The sequence below is a fragment of the Anas acuta genome, chromosome 8 (genome assembly GCF_963932015.1).
Source record: "Anas acuta chromosome 8, bAnaAcu1.1, whole genome shotgun sequence".
Taxonomy (NCBI): Eukaryota; Metazoa; Chordata; class Aves; order Anseriformes; family Anatidae; genus Anas; species Anas acuta.
Genome location: NC_088986.1, coordinates 3,914,268 through 3,928,488, shown reverse-complemented (window position 1 = coordinate 3,928,488; position 14,221 = coordinate 3,914,268). Strand labels below are relative to the sequence as shown.

General features: G+C 38.7%; 1 protein-coding gene across 9 annotated transcripts in view; it reads left to right on the top strand.

Annotated features, from left to right (window-relative positions):
• The window catches only part of FGGY (FGGY carbohydrate kinase domain containing), a 137,369-nt gene that overhangs the window by 85,199 nt on the left and 37,949 nt on the right, over window positions 1-14,221 (top strand). For all 9 annotated transcript variants that reach the window (XR_011099016.1, XM_068690944.1, XM_068690946.1 and 6 more), the window contains 2 exons: window positions 5,715-5,822; window positions 9,150-9,211. Coding sequence is in view for 8 of the 9 variants with exons in the window: in XM_068690944.1 (XP_068547045.1) it covers window positions 5,715-5,822; window positions 9,150-9,211 (170 nt within the window). In the remaining variant the exon portion in view is untranslated. The remainder of the gene's footprint in view (window positions 1-5,714; window positions 5,823-9,149; window positions 9,212-14,221) is intronic.

The following is a 14,221-nucleotide window of genomic DNA, read 5'->3' as shown; positions in this document are numbered from 1 at the left end:
GGTTTCCCTTTGAATTCTCTCTCTTTCTCTCTCTTTTTTTTTTTTTTTTTAATATGAATCTCTTTCATTCTTTGTCAGAGAGTTGTGGTGAAATAGCTATATAAGACCCATCTGTCAACAGAAGCAAAATGATACAGATTTCTTAAAACAGGATTTTGTGCATCAGTGTAAACCCCCGGAATTGAATGAATATCAGTATTCTCAACCCACAGGCAGTCAGAAAGTTTGAAAGTTAAACATCTGCAAAGAAGTTAATGAAAGTATTTGACTTGTCAGTGATCAAAGTCCAGACATGCAAAGAGCATTTACTGGTTGGTGACTGATACAGTGCTATTCCTTTTACTCGCTTCAATTGTTATTTTCTTTCATACCTACCTTAGCATAACAAAAGCAGCTGTTATTCTGAATTTGTGGCTATAGAAGTTGATAAGTGAAATGATTTTCCAACAAATTTTCTGACCTAGCTTCTCAGTAGCAAACGGTTACATTAAAGTAATTGTGACGGCAGAATGAAGGCTTAATTTTGCTTTCGTGTAGGTGAGCGTAAATCAAGAATAGTTCCACATAAATTTGATTTCATCTCTGTCATACTGCAAGTAAATAGAGAAGCTGATATGGATACTAGAATGTTGACAGATATCAGAGGCCCAATGGCCTTTTTAGGAAAAAGTAAAGAAAATGGAAGATGTGTATATATACCAGTGTATCCTGTTAATATAAAGGTTTACTTTTCAGGTAATAGCCACGTTCTCCAATAGCAGTGTTTTACAGAATTTAACAGCAGCAGAAGGTGTCATCTAAGGAAGAAAATTGTTCGAATTCATGCCCTCTCCAGCACGGCCTGTTTTATTTTATCTTGTCTCTGATTACCGTTAACATTTACACAGAACTGAGGAGGAAACACAAGCATGTGCCTGAACGTTATGGCTAGTCTAGCAAAACAAAGCTAAGTAAAACAAATCTCACATTGCAACTCGCTCACTTTATGGAATGGCTGTGTGCCTAGGTGATTCTCATCTCTGAAGGTCTGCGCACTGTTCCACTCCTTGTCCCAAATGACAGTGCAGAAAGCTGAACTTAGCTTGGATTAAATGTGTGGACTCCTTTGATTCCCTTACATGAGCTGTAAGTTAGCCTATAAGTAGAAAGCATGAGCTTGTTTTGACATAAATGTTTACAATAGAAATGGATTTTTTCTGTTTTTTTTTTTTGGTGTTTTGTTGTGTTTTTTTTTTTTAGTCCTTCCCATTTGCCTCTCCTAAAACTAAATTAAATATATTACGGCTCTCATATTAGTGACATTTAAACAGGTTCTTTCATACTTTAGCTTAGTTCTATATAGCCATTATATATTTTAAAGACATTTTTCATTTCTGTGGGCTGCCAGATGTGCTGGTGATACCTTCTGATCTTAGATAGTTTGACATTGATTTTCTTAGCACACGCCAGGGTAGAAATCTGGTCTGTAACTCATCCAAATGATCTATTCATAACAAAAAGTGCCTTCTGGCAGTTGCACCACAGCTGAATACTGTTAAACTGAATTCATCATTTCATTTGTTTCTGATTGCTCTATATGTTTACATATCTTACATATTAGTATGATCTTTTGTAGAGCACACACTGAGGTTAAATCCTCCCAGATAGAACCTTTTCCTCCTTCTTTTCCCTTTCAGATGTTGAACTTCTCTTTTTCCATTTAAATGAACAGAAATCTTGGAACTGTTTTAATGCTCGTCTCAACAGAAATGAAGGGCTAAGCAAGTAGGAATGCACATGTTGGGGAGACGAGGAAAGGTGATCTTTTCCTGCACAAAAGAATTCTTCCCTATCCACAGCTCGAATAATTGTGAGGAATTGCTTGTCAGGGAGTATAACACTTCTGTAAGTAAGCATTGTTATAGATGGGGCAATAGTCCCTGTGTGAATATTTTCAAATGAAATATTTATAGATGCTGCTTATGACTCAAAATGTGAATAGGTTCAAATGCTTCTCATCTCCCATCCTCAGATGCCTGCTGCAATAATTGTGCAGAGTGCATTCTGACATCTAGCAGAGGGCAAGTGACTTTACCCTCCCTGTGTTCCAGTTTCTCTATATGTAAAAAATAATAAACGTTAATATTCCTCACAATAGGAGTGTGTTACAGGATGGGTTTAAGTTAAATAGAAGGAAGAAAATCTGAGGCTCCTTTTGAATACAAATTTTAACTTTCAAAGAAGGATGTCATCTCTTATTTGCTTTAAAAATAAAAATCAATTGCCCATAAATCTAAAACAGATGTTGTTTTTCTACTAAAAAGATTAAGGATTTTCTTAAGCTCATTAAAGGAAAAAAATGACACCACATTGATCCATCTATATCATCATAAGAATGTCTGAAGGCAGTAGAAAACTATGAAAAGGACATGGTGTTAGTGGAATAAAAATAACTGAGTCTGGCAAACTGGGCAAACCTAAAACTTTGGGTTCTGCGGCAAACTTTGCACAATTTCTCCAACCTTACGCTTATGTCTGGTCATGTGTTTTAGTGGGATTGAGTGGTATGTATACTCAAATAGAATTTAGACTTGTTATTATGAAAATACAAATGCCAGCTGCTACATGGCTTGAAAAACCTAAGTGTCATCCAAATTATTTCAAGGAGGGGAAATGGAAACCGTTTGCTATCTCTTGCGCATGTGTTTGCAGAAGAATGTTCATCCTATTGCTTTTCAAAGAGGTTGTGCCTGGTTTTGGGAGTCTGTTACTTCCCAATTTTCTCACCACGCACATCAAAACCCAGAATTAAGATACCTGCCATGGTGTCTGCAAAATGCGGATTAAACTTTTTAAGTGAAAGGAGGAAATGGGGAATTTAATGATGCCGCATACAGTACTAATAAATCCAAGCATGACAGCCAATGTTCTTTATTTTGGTTGGGAGTTCTGACAGATGAAAAAAAATGATTACCTAGTATCCCACTAGCAACGTCCATCAAATACAGAGCTCCCTCGTTTGCTCTGTATACGTGTTGAAAGTTTGCTGGAATGTGTACAAATGGTACTTTAGTAGGAAGATGGTAGGAAAGGCTCAGTGTAATTTGCAAAGAGCCTGCATGGAAATACCTGTCTTGGCAAATGCCTGTGAGTCCCCAAAATACCAGGCCAGTGCCAGGTCCAGGGGCACTTTGGTCCTTTAATCAGTATAACCTTTTACTGTTACCGGACACACAGAACAATTTAGTAAATTGCGGAGCAATGACAGAAGAAAGATTTTTTTTTAAGTGTACCATCCTTATTATGCCTTCTTATATGTTCATAAAGCATCTTTGTACCTTTAATATCCATAGAATATTTGGTCTTTTCACACTATGCAGCCGTTGAATTTTAAGCCTGATACATCTGGTGGAGCTAGAATCACAAATCACAGTAGATTATAGAGTACTGCAAAGTTTACTGGATCAAAAATACTTTGAGAGGACACTTCAAAACAGCAAGCCCCTTCTGCCCTAGAAGTTATTTCCTACCTGTAGAGAGATGGGTGTTGTGTCCATGGCCATAGGAAGGGAACGAGACAAGATGCTCGGGTCCTCAGCACGCTTCCAACACCGGTTCAGAGCAGACAGCAATCAGCAATTTTGACCTTATGCGGTGTTCTCAGTAAGGTCAGTGATGTGGAATTGGTTTAAAAATCAGCTTATTTTCGGATTTTAAATTTTAGAAACATTTAGTGAATAATTTCTGTTGCACTTCATTTTGTTATTGAAATTGTAAGAGAAGGCTTGCCCAATAGAGGTGTTGAAAACTCCAAGCTGTATTAATTTGTAGTTTTAAGAGAAAACAAAACAAAACCAAATGTCTTTGCAATGTTTTTGACGTAGCTTTGTCCACTTGGAGTCATAAATGCCTTTTTAAATTCAGTGCAGCTATTCTTGCTCTTTAATGGGTTTAGTCAGCCAAAACGTTACGCAGACACACAGCCACATGTGCACGCATACATCTGTGGTGAAAGTAAGACAGGGTACCAGAGCTGATAGGGGAGAATTGGGCAAGATTCTCCTATTTGTTAGACACGTTAAAGATTAAAATCAGGATTGCTTGAAATTTTAAGGATACGTTTTGAGAAACCGGTTCTCATTGCTTTGTTCTTCTACATCATGACAAGAATCAGCTGTAATGCAATTTGGTGGCTGGAGAAGACTATTGTTTGTGCAGAAACCTCCCTGCTGCTGGTATATTTACTAAACATGTGGGATGCACAAATGCCAGTAAACTGCATCTTAGCACATATTCCCCAGTTGCTAGCAAAAACTGTCTTTAAAGTTCGGCCCATTTAAATGTAAGGAGAATGTGCATTGAATTTAACAGAAACAGGGCTGAATTTTTATTTACCGCTCCTTAACTGTTTTGACATGAAATTCTTGCTTTATTGAAATTAACAGCAAACCTCGAGCATATTTAAGGAGTCTAGAATTTTGCTGAAGAAGACAAAGGTTTATATATATATATATATATATATAAAAGCATTGTTCTGTTTGTATAATCATAGGATAGCTTGGGTTGGAAGGGACCTTAAATATCTAGTTCCAACCCCTGCCATGGGCAGGGAGGCCACCCCATAGATCAGACTGGGCAGGGCCCCATCCAGCCTGGCCTTAAACACCTCCAGGGATGGGGCATCCACAGCTTCTCTGGGCAACCTGTTCCAGAGCCTCAGTACCCTTATAGTGAAGAATTTTCCTCTGCCAGTCTGACCTCAGGTCTGGGATTGCCCTGACCCAAGCGCAGCACCTTGCACTTGGACTTGTTGGACCTCCTGCAGTTCCCATGGTTTCTTTCTGGACTGGAATGTAAGTCTAGAAAATCTGTCTAGTCTTTTGAAAGTGGAACGGGTTTAGCAGGGGAAGGAAAATGCCTTTCAACCTTATAAACTGCTAATAGATATCTTCTGAAGTAGAGAGAGGAAATGAAGTAGTGTCTCCCACATCCTGAGCAACGTAGCTACTGAAGGGTTGTATAGGAAGAAGCCATCGCTGTATGTGGGGATAGCACATCAGTTCCCGAAAGGGAGTGATTCAATACCTGGCTTAACGAAAGGGCTCACAGATATTAAGGAATGTTTCATGTAATGCTAAGCCTAAGCAGCAGAATCTAAAGCTGACCCAGGCAAGTATTTCCTGTTGGCTAGGACAAGCAAATCCCCTTTCATCCAGGCCAGTTTTGCAGTTTCCACCCAAGGCACCTGCCTGGGAGCTGGCAGCTCTTGGGGGAACCTCTCTGTGTGCTGGATCCCCCCTTGAGTCTCTAAAAACATACAGGAGGAGCGCTCTGTAAACACTGGTTACTGATAATGTTAGCTGTGTTTTCTGATGACTGTCTAACACAGACTGTTTTATCCAAATGTTCGTTTTAGATAAGGTGTTTTTCTGGAGAAGCAAGGCATTTGCTCTCTCCGTGTAAAATACAGCTCCTATTCCTGAAAGTTTCTTCTTTGGCTTGTTGTGTAAATGGGTGTGAGTGGGAGAAATAGGAGTTGTGCAATCAGTAGCTGCAGCTGTGTTGTCTAAAAATGATGCCAATGATGACATATTTCTCTATATTCTCCATAGAGTAAATCTTTACTTATACATTTCCACTTATATTGGTAACTTCAGTGCAGAAGTAAAAACTGTTTTCAGTATTGGACTTGGACAGTTAGTTTGGGTCACTAAATCTATTTCTTACTTTTCCAGGTCAGTGAAACACCCATTTTTGTGCCTGGTGTTTGGGGACCTTATTTCTCTGCTATGGTACCTGGACTGTGGTTGAACGAAGGAGGTCAGAGTGCTACAGGAAAACTGGTAAGTGCATAGAGACACAGGCCCCAAGATGGGAGCTAACTGTCATCATTTGGGATAGCTTCACTGCCAATTAAGTCAGAGCTTTGCCCGAAACATCTTTACAAGATCATAGGAAAACCCATGCTGCTGAAAGCAGTAAACAATTAGGTGATTGCTCTGTCCTTACAGCCTGTTCATTTTCATTCTAGTAGGGAATTATATATGGGACAGAGCACTTCCTCCATAAAAGGAAGACATGCCCTTCCTTTTTATATAGTTTTAGAGGCAAATAGGCATTCATTCTCTATGTTAGCAGGAGGCTGAGATAGACTTCGAGATAAAGAAAATTACACATTTTGTTATATAGAACATTTGTACTCATTCATTGATGAGTGTAAATGAAAGATGTATGGACAGAGTAGTAATATATTGACATGCTATCCTATCTATATCTACCCCATCCCTTGAGTGCAAAGAGTCTGAGTGTATTAGGTTAATTTAATTTATCAATAAAAATAATAATAATAAAAAAAAACGTAGTGGATCCTCTAAAAGTGAATTGTCTTATTTCCACGGAGGCACTCAATACTAAAACACTGATGTCAAATTTAAAGAAAGTCTCGCTGTGTAAAACAGTATTTAGGTTAAATGTCGGCGTCTTGAGTCCTAAAGTGTCAGCAAGAATTCGATGCCTGCTCAACCCCAAAAGCTTCTAAAGCTCCCAATGTGGCTCCCTGCTCGCTCAATGCTGACCAGCCCTGAGCAGCAAGGTGCAAGGCTCCTGTTGAGAAACTACAGGAAGCAGGGCTCAGTCCTGCGGGTGTTCTCTGTAAGCTCATGAAACATACAGGTGGGTTTGGCCTTTCACAAATTGCAGGCATAATTGCTGTCTTACTCAGACCGAACACCGCCTACCTCTTAAAAAGCCTCGTGATGCGAGTACCTGTCCAGGAAGTAGCGGAGTCGGGCATCACTGCATTCACACATTCCATATGAAACAATCACTGAACAAGGAACAAAAATAATCCTGGATCAGGAAGCTCAGACACACCCTAAGCAGTGAGCTATGACTTGGTGTTCCCTCCCGTGTGCGGTCCTTGGCCACGTGAGTCTTAAATTCCTGTCTGCACAGTGTCACACCTTCAGTGGGAGAGTCAGCCCTCTTCCTCCCCTCCAGCCTCCGATCCTCATCCCAGCGCCTACCCTTAGCCTCATGGTTACAGCACTCTCTCAGTAGGTAGGATGTGTATGTGTTAAATTTTTCAGATTGAGTTGGGGCTAGAGCCGAGGTGTCCCATTTTATAGGTAACTGCTACAACCAGAAGTAAAATTTAGTTACTGCTCATGACAAACCACTTCAAAAGGAAAACAGAAAATCTTGTGCATTACTTTGTAGGAACACTTTGAGAGATGTCTCTATGCATTTAACCCAAAGTGGGTGGAGACACTGAACTCAACTCTAGAGAGGATATAGCAAGTTAGTAGTATTCTCTGTTAGCTGGCATATGGTTGTTCCCCACTGAAAATGTACTGTGAGCTTTATGTTAGGGCATTTCAAAATTTTTCAGTAATTATCGGATTCCATTCTAGTACCAGAGAACAAGGTGCTCCTGAGTCATTTAAGAAATTGCTGGAAAAATGTATATTCTTGTTAGGATGCATAGCTGAAGTCAACTGTAGTAATATTAGGTATATTAGGGAAGCTATCTTACTGAAACGTTCTTAGAATCTTTCATGTGGTTTTGTTGAGGTTCTATGTACAGCAAACACATGGGGAGCCACAGGAAGAAACAGTCTGTGCACACTAGCATGGAGGATAGACCACATTCAGCATCACTTCAATTTTAAAGCTATAGTCTTTGTAAGCTTCTGCTTTCTCAAGCTTTTACCATCTGGACATGTTTTGGGATTCTTTTCACTGCTTGGCCTATGCCCAAAGGTGAATTATTTTAGAGCTATCTGTTGAATTTAAAATGCTTCCCTTTAAAAATCTGTAATTATTTTTTTATTGATATAGCTATGAAAAAGTCTGCTGGATTTTGAACATTGGTTCACACAGAGTCCAAATGAAGAACTGAAAACTCTGATTGCTTCGAAAAAGTTTGTGTATTGATTAGTTGGATTTTTGCATTGGACTTTCAAAATTTACAGAAAGAAAGATATTGCGTAACAGAGACGAAGGATGTCATGATATCATTACAAACTGTAAAATAAAGAATAGCAGAAAAGAGTTTCTGTATGCAACCCTCATGTGGCCATGTCTTGAATTCAGGGCATTTAAATATCTAACTTTATAACTACTGTAACATTTTTGTGTAAAGTGTTTTCAGAGCACATACATACATATGATACTTATTTATAGATTTGTTTCTGAATTTATGAGCTGCTCCTGTGTTCTACGGAGATTATTCAATATTGCAAATATCAGGCCAAAGCTTTGTTTCTAATGCATGTGCATGTTTGAGTTTTGTCTTTGATGTAAATCTCAGAAGGAACAGGCATACGTTATTTTTATTTCTACATTCAGATGCATATGCTTCGTTATAAAAATTTTGCTACTGGTTAAGGCCTAAACTCATACAGTGAAAAATGAGGTACCTAATGTTGTTTGCTGCCAGTAGGTATTACCAAACATAGTCGGTGCAGTTGAGTAGCTCTAGTTTTGCTTCCTTAGCTTTTATGGTCACACTGATGGAATATTATAAAAAGGCCACAAAACCTGCTGAATTAGTCTTAAAAATCCATGTACTTCTACCTGATACTTTGTTTTGTGAATAACGATAGCCATCCTGGAGTTGAGGAATGTTTTAAAATTTAGTATAGGCAGAGCCTGTATTGAGCTTTTTATAGCAATAATTGCTTGTAGGGGAAACATTTTGTTTCCTGCAATGAGCATATGGAGCATGTATCAGGATGACAACACACCTTGTGTTTTATCTTAACAGTGTGATATGGAAAGATGTAGGGATTTCAGCCAAGAAGATGCTCCTGGTAGAATTCCAGTGAGGGTATGCACTAAAGCAAGAGGAGAGATTCGAGGACATATTCTCAAATATTGTTGGACAGGAAAAAAAATCCATCCTTTCAGCTTGCTGTTCTGACTCAGGAGCGATATGCTTATATGTTGCCTTTTTTGCTATACAGTTGTTTTTACTTACTGTTCTTAAGCCAAATTGTGAATCCAGTAATGTCAGTGGGAGTTTTGCCATCGGCTTCATGAGGATTTAATACCTAATAAGTAATTTAGAAGCTCTTGTCTTTTTAAAGTTATAAAACTGCATTGCGCGTTTCCAGGACTGAATTTTTAAGAGGTATTCATTCCATAAATGTTGTTTTCCTCTTTTTCAGATAGAGCATGTGGTCCGAGGCCATGTTGCCTTCCCGGAATTACAATCAAAAGCCACAGCCAGGTCACTGTTCTTATTTCTTTGTAACTTGCCTGCCTCACCAATTGATGATACACTCTATTCCCAGCACTGAGAAACTGCAGTGCTCTACACATATTCTGGAACACAAGAATCAGCAGAGCAATACTGGTTTGGAAGTATTTACAAAGGCTTCCCAGGTGATTGCTCAGAGCTCAAAGCTTTAACCTCCCCTCGGATACCTTCAGGGTATCTAGGTGGTGATACCGACTTCCTCCTTTTCAGCGTATTTTGTATCCAACCCAGCATATTTCTTGGTACCGAAGCATTATCGCTGTTCAGCAGAGCATCTTGAGCTAATGATGTGTCTTTATTTGACATACGGAGCTCTATGGATGAGATAGGGCTTAATTAAAAATAGATTATTAAATATTTTTTGAACAGTCATGTGAAGGAAAGCATAGCCATAGTATGAAACTCCTGCATGACAGCAAAAATAGAACACAGAAAGCCAGGATAAATTTTCAGTCAAAACTTAAGCTGTAGGAGAGATTCGCATGGAGTTCCAGGATTCCTTGAGCATGCGAATATGAGAGATGTATTATTTTAGTTTGGTCTGCTTTAGAAGTGGATGAGGACAGTTCAGACGCTTCTGTTGGATCTGAATGTTCTGAGACTATTTTGGCTTGGGTTCCTCTTAACATGGTTCACAGCACTCCCATAGAGATCTTAGCTGAACAATTCGGCACATTGGATGAAAAATTGATTCTCTCTTTAATTTCTTCTTCTTCCTTGGACCAAAGAAGGAAACAGAAAATTTTCCACTTTATCTCCAGTTTATCACTCTGGTCTAAAAGACAAGTGACGGTCCTGAGATATGTATTAAAATTCATGTAGTTACTTTCAGCCCTCCCTGGGGAGATAAAGGTACCTGGTTTCTCTGGATGACCCTTTGATGCTTTGTAATGTTCAGTGTCTTATTTGTTTGCTAAGAACTTGACCAGAATTCCCAGAAATCTATTGGACTTCATTCAGTATGGAATAGATTCATGCTTCCTAGAATTCTCTTTGTTGTTCTTAAAAAAAGAAAATGGGGAAACAAATGTATCTCTGTGTTGGAATAACAATTGATCTGGACTGCTTGTGGGGTGTTTTTTTCCAGAATTTTAGTTTCCAGGCCATTTTTCCTGAACCCCCATATGAAGCGCAAGCTTAAGACAAAGAATTAGTTTGGTCTCTAATGCCAGAAGAAACCATTTTATGTGTGTTGCAGAAAAAATGAGTATGCAGTTGCCTGCTTGTCTATATCGGGGTCTGATACTGACTGACCACAACTAATTTCAGAGTGCTAAGAGTTTAGATTGTGATCTGGATAGGCCACTAAATACAGAATATCGGGAAGAGAAAGCCATGTTATCTGAGGTTGTGGTATCATAACTTTGGATTTGAGTCTTCTGCGGTAAGTAAAACTGTGAAAGAGAACATTGATAAAAAGATTGTAATATTTTATTAAAAGGATTATAAAATTTTTATAAATATTAATTTGTTCAATGTATTTTTATAATGCTTTCCAGATATTACACTCCTAATGAAACGTTTTGATTGCTACAAACTTAGTAAACCAGTTTCTTATTAATTCTGCCATCCCCTTTCTCCCTCTCCTTCTCAAATATTTGTAAAATTTTGGTAATTCCATTTGAATCAACAAAAAACAGGAACTTATTTTTCTCCATATTTGTTTCCTTCTACATACTGAACACAAATTGTAGCCTTATATCAGGGACTATAGCAGTAGCTGTACAAGTGTGATGCATTTTTTTTTCGCGAACACTCTTGGCCCAGACTTCGTACTGTGTTTACTTGCATTAAGTCATATACTTAATGAGAACATAGTGTCTCGTTTGGAGGATTGTTGACGATGGTGATAAATTACGTGCCTGGAAATCTCAGCAGAATATTTCAGAGTCTCTCTTTTTATTATATTATATTTAGTATATTCTTGGTGTAGAAATTTTTATCTGTCCCGCAATTGCGAAGGGTCACTGAAAGAAAACAAATTCCATGCTTCATGTGCAATTGCTTGTTCCCTTTACTTCCCAAGCAAGGTGCAATGCTGGGAAGAGTTGAGCTGGTTTTGTGGTGACAAAAAGCACGTCTATCTGGATATTTTAAAGAAAAACATCCAAGGTGAAAAATATGTGCCTCTTTTTTTGCGGCCTACTTCTGCCTTCCCAAGCCTGTCTTCCAGGCCTTCCTCTCAGGCTCCCAACACTGTAAGTAGGCTCAGCAGTGTCAAACTGCCTGCTGAGCAGCTGGCCTCAGAAACCACACTGTGCAGATTTCTGTTCCTTTGCATATACCAGCAGCAAGAGTTTGCATGCTGCATTTATCATTGTTTCAGCTGATTTGTGGTAACTTGTTAGGGCGTGAGTGGCTTAGATGCGCTTGCCAGAAACCAGCTCCCGATGACCACTTGTGCTGAAGACCAGTCTTGTGCAACCCTCCCAGTCCTATTCCCATGTTCTCTTTTCCCTTCTTTTACTGGAAATGGAGAGGGTTGAGTTACATGAGGATTGTCCGGACAGCTGTAAATTTAGCAGTTGGTCTAACTAATTGACATACTCGGTGAACATCAAAGCTTCTTTTTTTTCCCTGCAGTTCACTGAGTTGCAGAAATTTCTGTGTAGATAACACATTTGGTCTTCACTCCATATATTGTGTAGGTCTGACATCTACCCATCACATACGGTAAAATCCAGTATGTGTAGTCTAGAGTAGGAAATCAAAGAAATAACACCATCATTTACGCTTTAAAATTTAAATACTTACGTTCCCTAAAATCGCAGTTTCTAATCTTCTGGTGGAAAAAGGGTCTAACTGTTTGCCATCAAAGATTATATGCCTTTTGAAGTTGAGCTGTGTTTGTCAAGAGCTTCGTTTTGGGACAGAATTTGCTTTCCTTCCTTGATGCCATTTCCCCATCTAATGGCTCCTGAAAAAAAAAGCAGTGACGTTACACACAATATCTGTCAGCTGTTCTGGTATCTTTCAAGCAGAACATTGTAATATTTGGCAGTTTTCTGTATGTGTAGATTTTTGTAGCCTTTTTTGTAGATTTGAAAATCTAAAATTTCTAGATTTTTTCCTCAAAGACGCATGCTGACACCTTCCAGGATTCTTAAACAGATTAAATACCAAACTTTGTTGCTTTTTGAAATCATGCCCCTAATAAGAACATAACCCTGGGCAAACTTGTATTGATTTCTTATTCTCCACTTTCAACATCGTTCCTTTTTAAGAGCAGTAGCTTGTGCCTAGCTCTGCAAACCAGCTCCAGCTGCTGCTGATACCATCTCCTGGAATTGGATAGAAAAAGCTTCAGAGAGCTCATGGCGTAATACTGCAGGCTTGGTAGAAACTGGAGTAGCAGGAAATTAAGGACTTTGCCAATCACTCAGACTCGAACCCACATCTATATATAGATAAAAAGAGAAAAAGGTGTGAAAAAGTGTAATTCCAAGGTTATCTGGATCCTAAGCATAACTGGCTGAATTTCAGCTTGTTTTGTGCAGTCCTTGTGTTCTGGTTGTATCAGAGTGGCACAAATGGCTAACCCTTGCGAGAATAATCAAGCAGCATGGAGATCAGATGGAAGCTGGAATTTCTAGTGGGTTTCTGGTTGAGTGAAGCTTTCCTTTCTTTTTCTTCTCAACAGTCAAACCTTGGATTAGACTGGAAATACAATGACTTTGTCCTTACACATACTGCATATAGCGCAGTCTTTAGGGATGTAGAAAGTAAGGCCACCTCTACACAAGGGGAAAAAAAAAAAAGGAAAGGAAAAAGAAAGAAAAAAAAGACTGTGACCTCAAAATTATCATCATTCAGGTCCAGGAAGACACATAAAGCACATTTAAAAGTATGTGAATAATGATGTGAATTAGTTATTTTAATGTCTTCCAAGTGTACTTCAGTTTGAATGATATCCTCTGATAGCATACACATGGTAAGGTATAATTGAAAAAACATGTAGCTGAATGGTTGAATGCAAAGTATAAATATACAGCTGCTAGCAGGTCAGAAGTCAAACTAGTAAAGCATATGCCAAATTCCCTTAGGGATCTCATTAGTGTGTGATTGAATATACATGTAGAGGCTAAATGACTATCACTGTTTGGGTCTACAGTGGATGAGACAATGACTAATCAATTGTAATTAGGGTTAGATGTATTATTGACCCACATGTCTAGAATTAAATGCCCCACTTGGAGATTTCCAAGGAGTTGAAAAATATATACGAATCTGTTTATGATAGGATGAGTGTTTGAAAAAATATTCTGAGCATAATTGCAACATTTTTTAAATGGAATGTCACTAGAGCTGTTGCAAGCCAAAGCATTGAAGAATTCACTGTTAGTCCTAAGATTACTGGTCGTCCAGGAAAATGTCTGGTGAATGTTGTGGAGCTGGGTGTAGTATCTCAACTTAGATACAATCATATTTAGGCCCATGTTCGGCTCCTCCCTAAAATAGCAGCCACTTGCTTTCTCTCCTCCACCCTTAGTGCTGCATTTTAATCATAACACATACTGAAATAATTATGGTTTAAAAAAGGAAAGCTGAAAGCCTAGTGCTATTGATTAATTGGAGAAATTTTTAAACATGCGTAACTCTCGGCTTTCTTTTCTCCAACTTTCTCTTTCACAGTGTCAGCACCTTTCTGTTACAGACAAGCAACATCAAAGCCCAAAATATCAGACCACTTGGTCTCGACTAGGGGCCCGTAGGAGATAATGTACAAACTCGAGATCACAAGCATCTAGTATCTTCCCTTATCCTACAGACCTGAGGAATTTGGATCATCTGCTGGATGGACATGGAGAAAGGCATCCCCACTGCCTGCACTCTGCAATGCCATGAGCTTGGCAAGCAGAGACTTTTGTCTTTTTCCCCCTTTGTTTTACTTTTGGGATTTGGGATTCTTTGATGGGTTTTCTGCATTTGATAGTAGTACAAATGTTTTATGTTTGATGAATAACCTCCCCCACTTTTTTT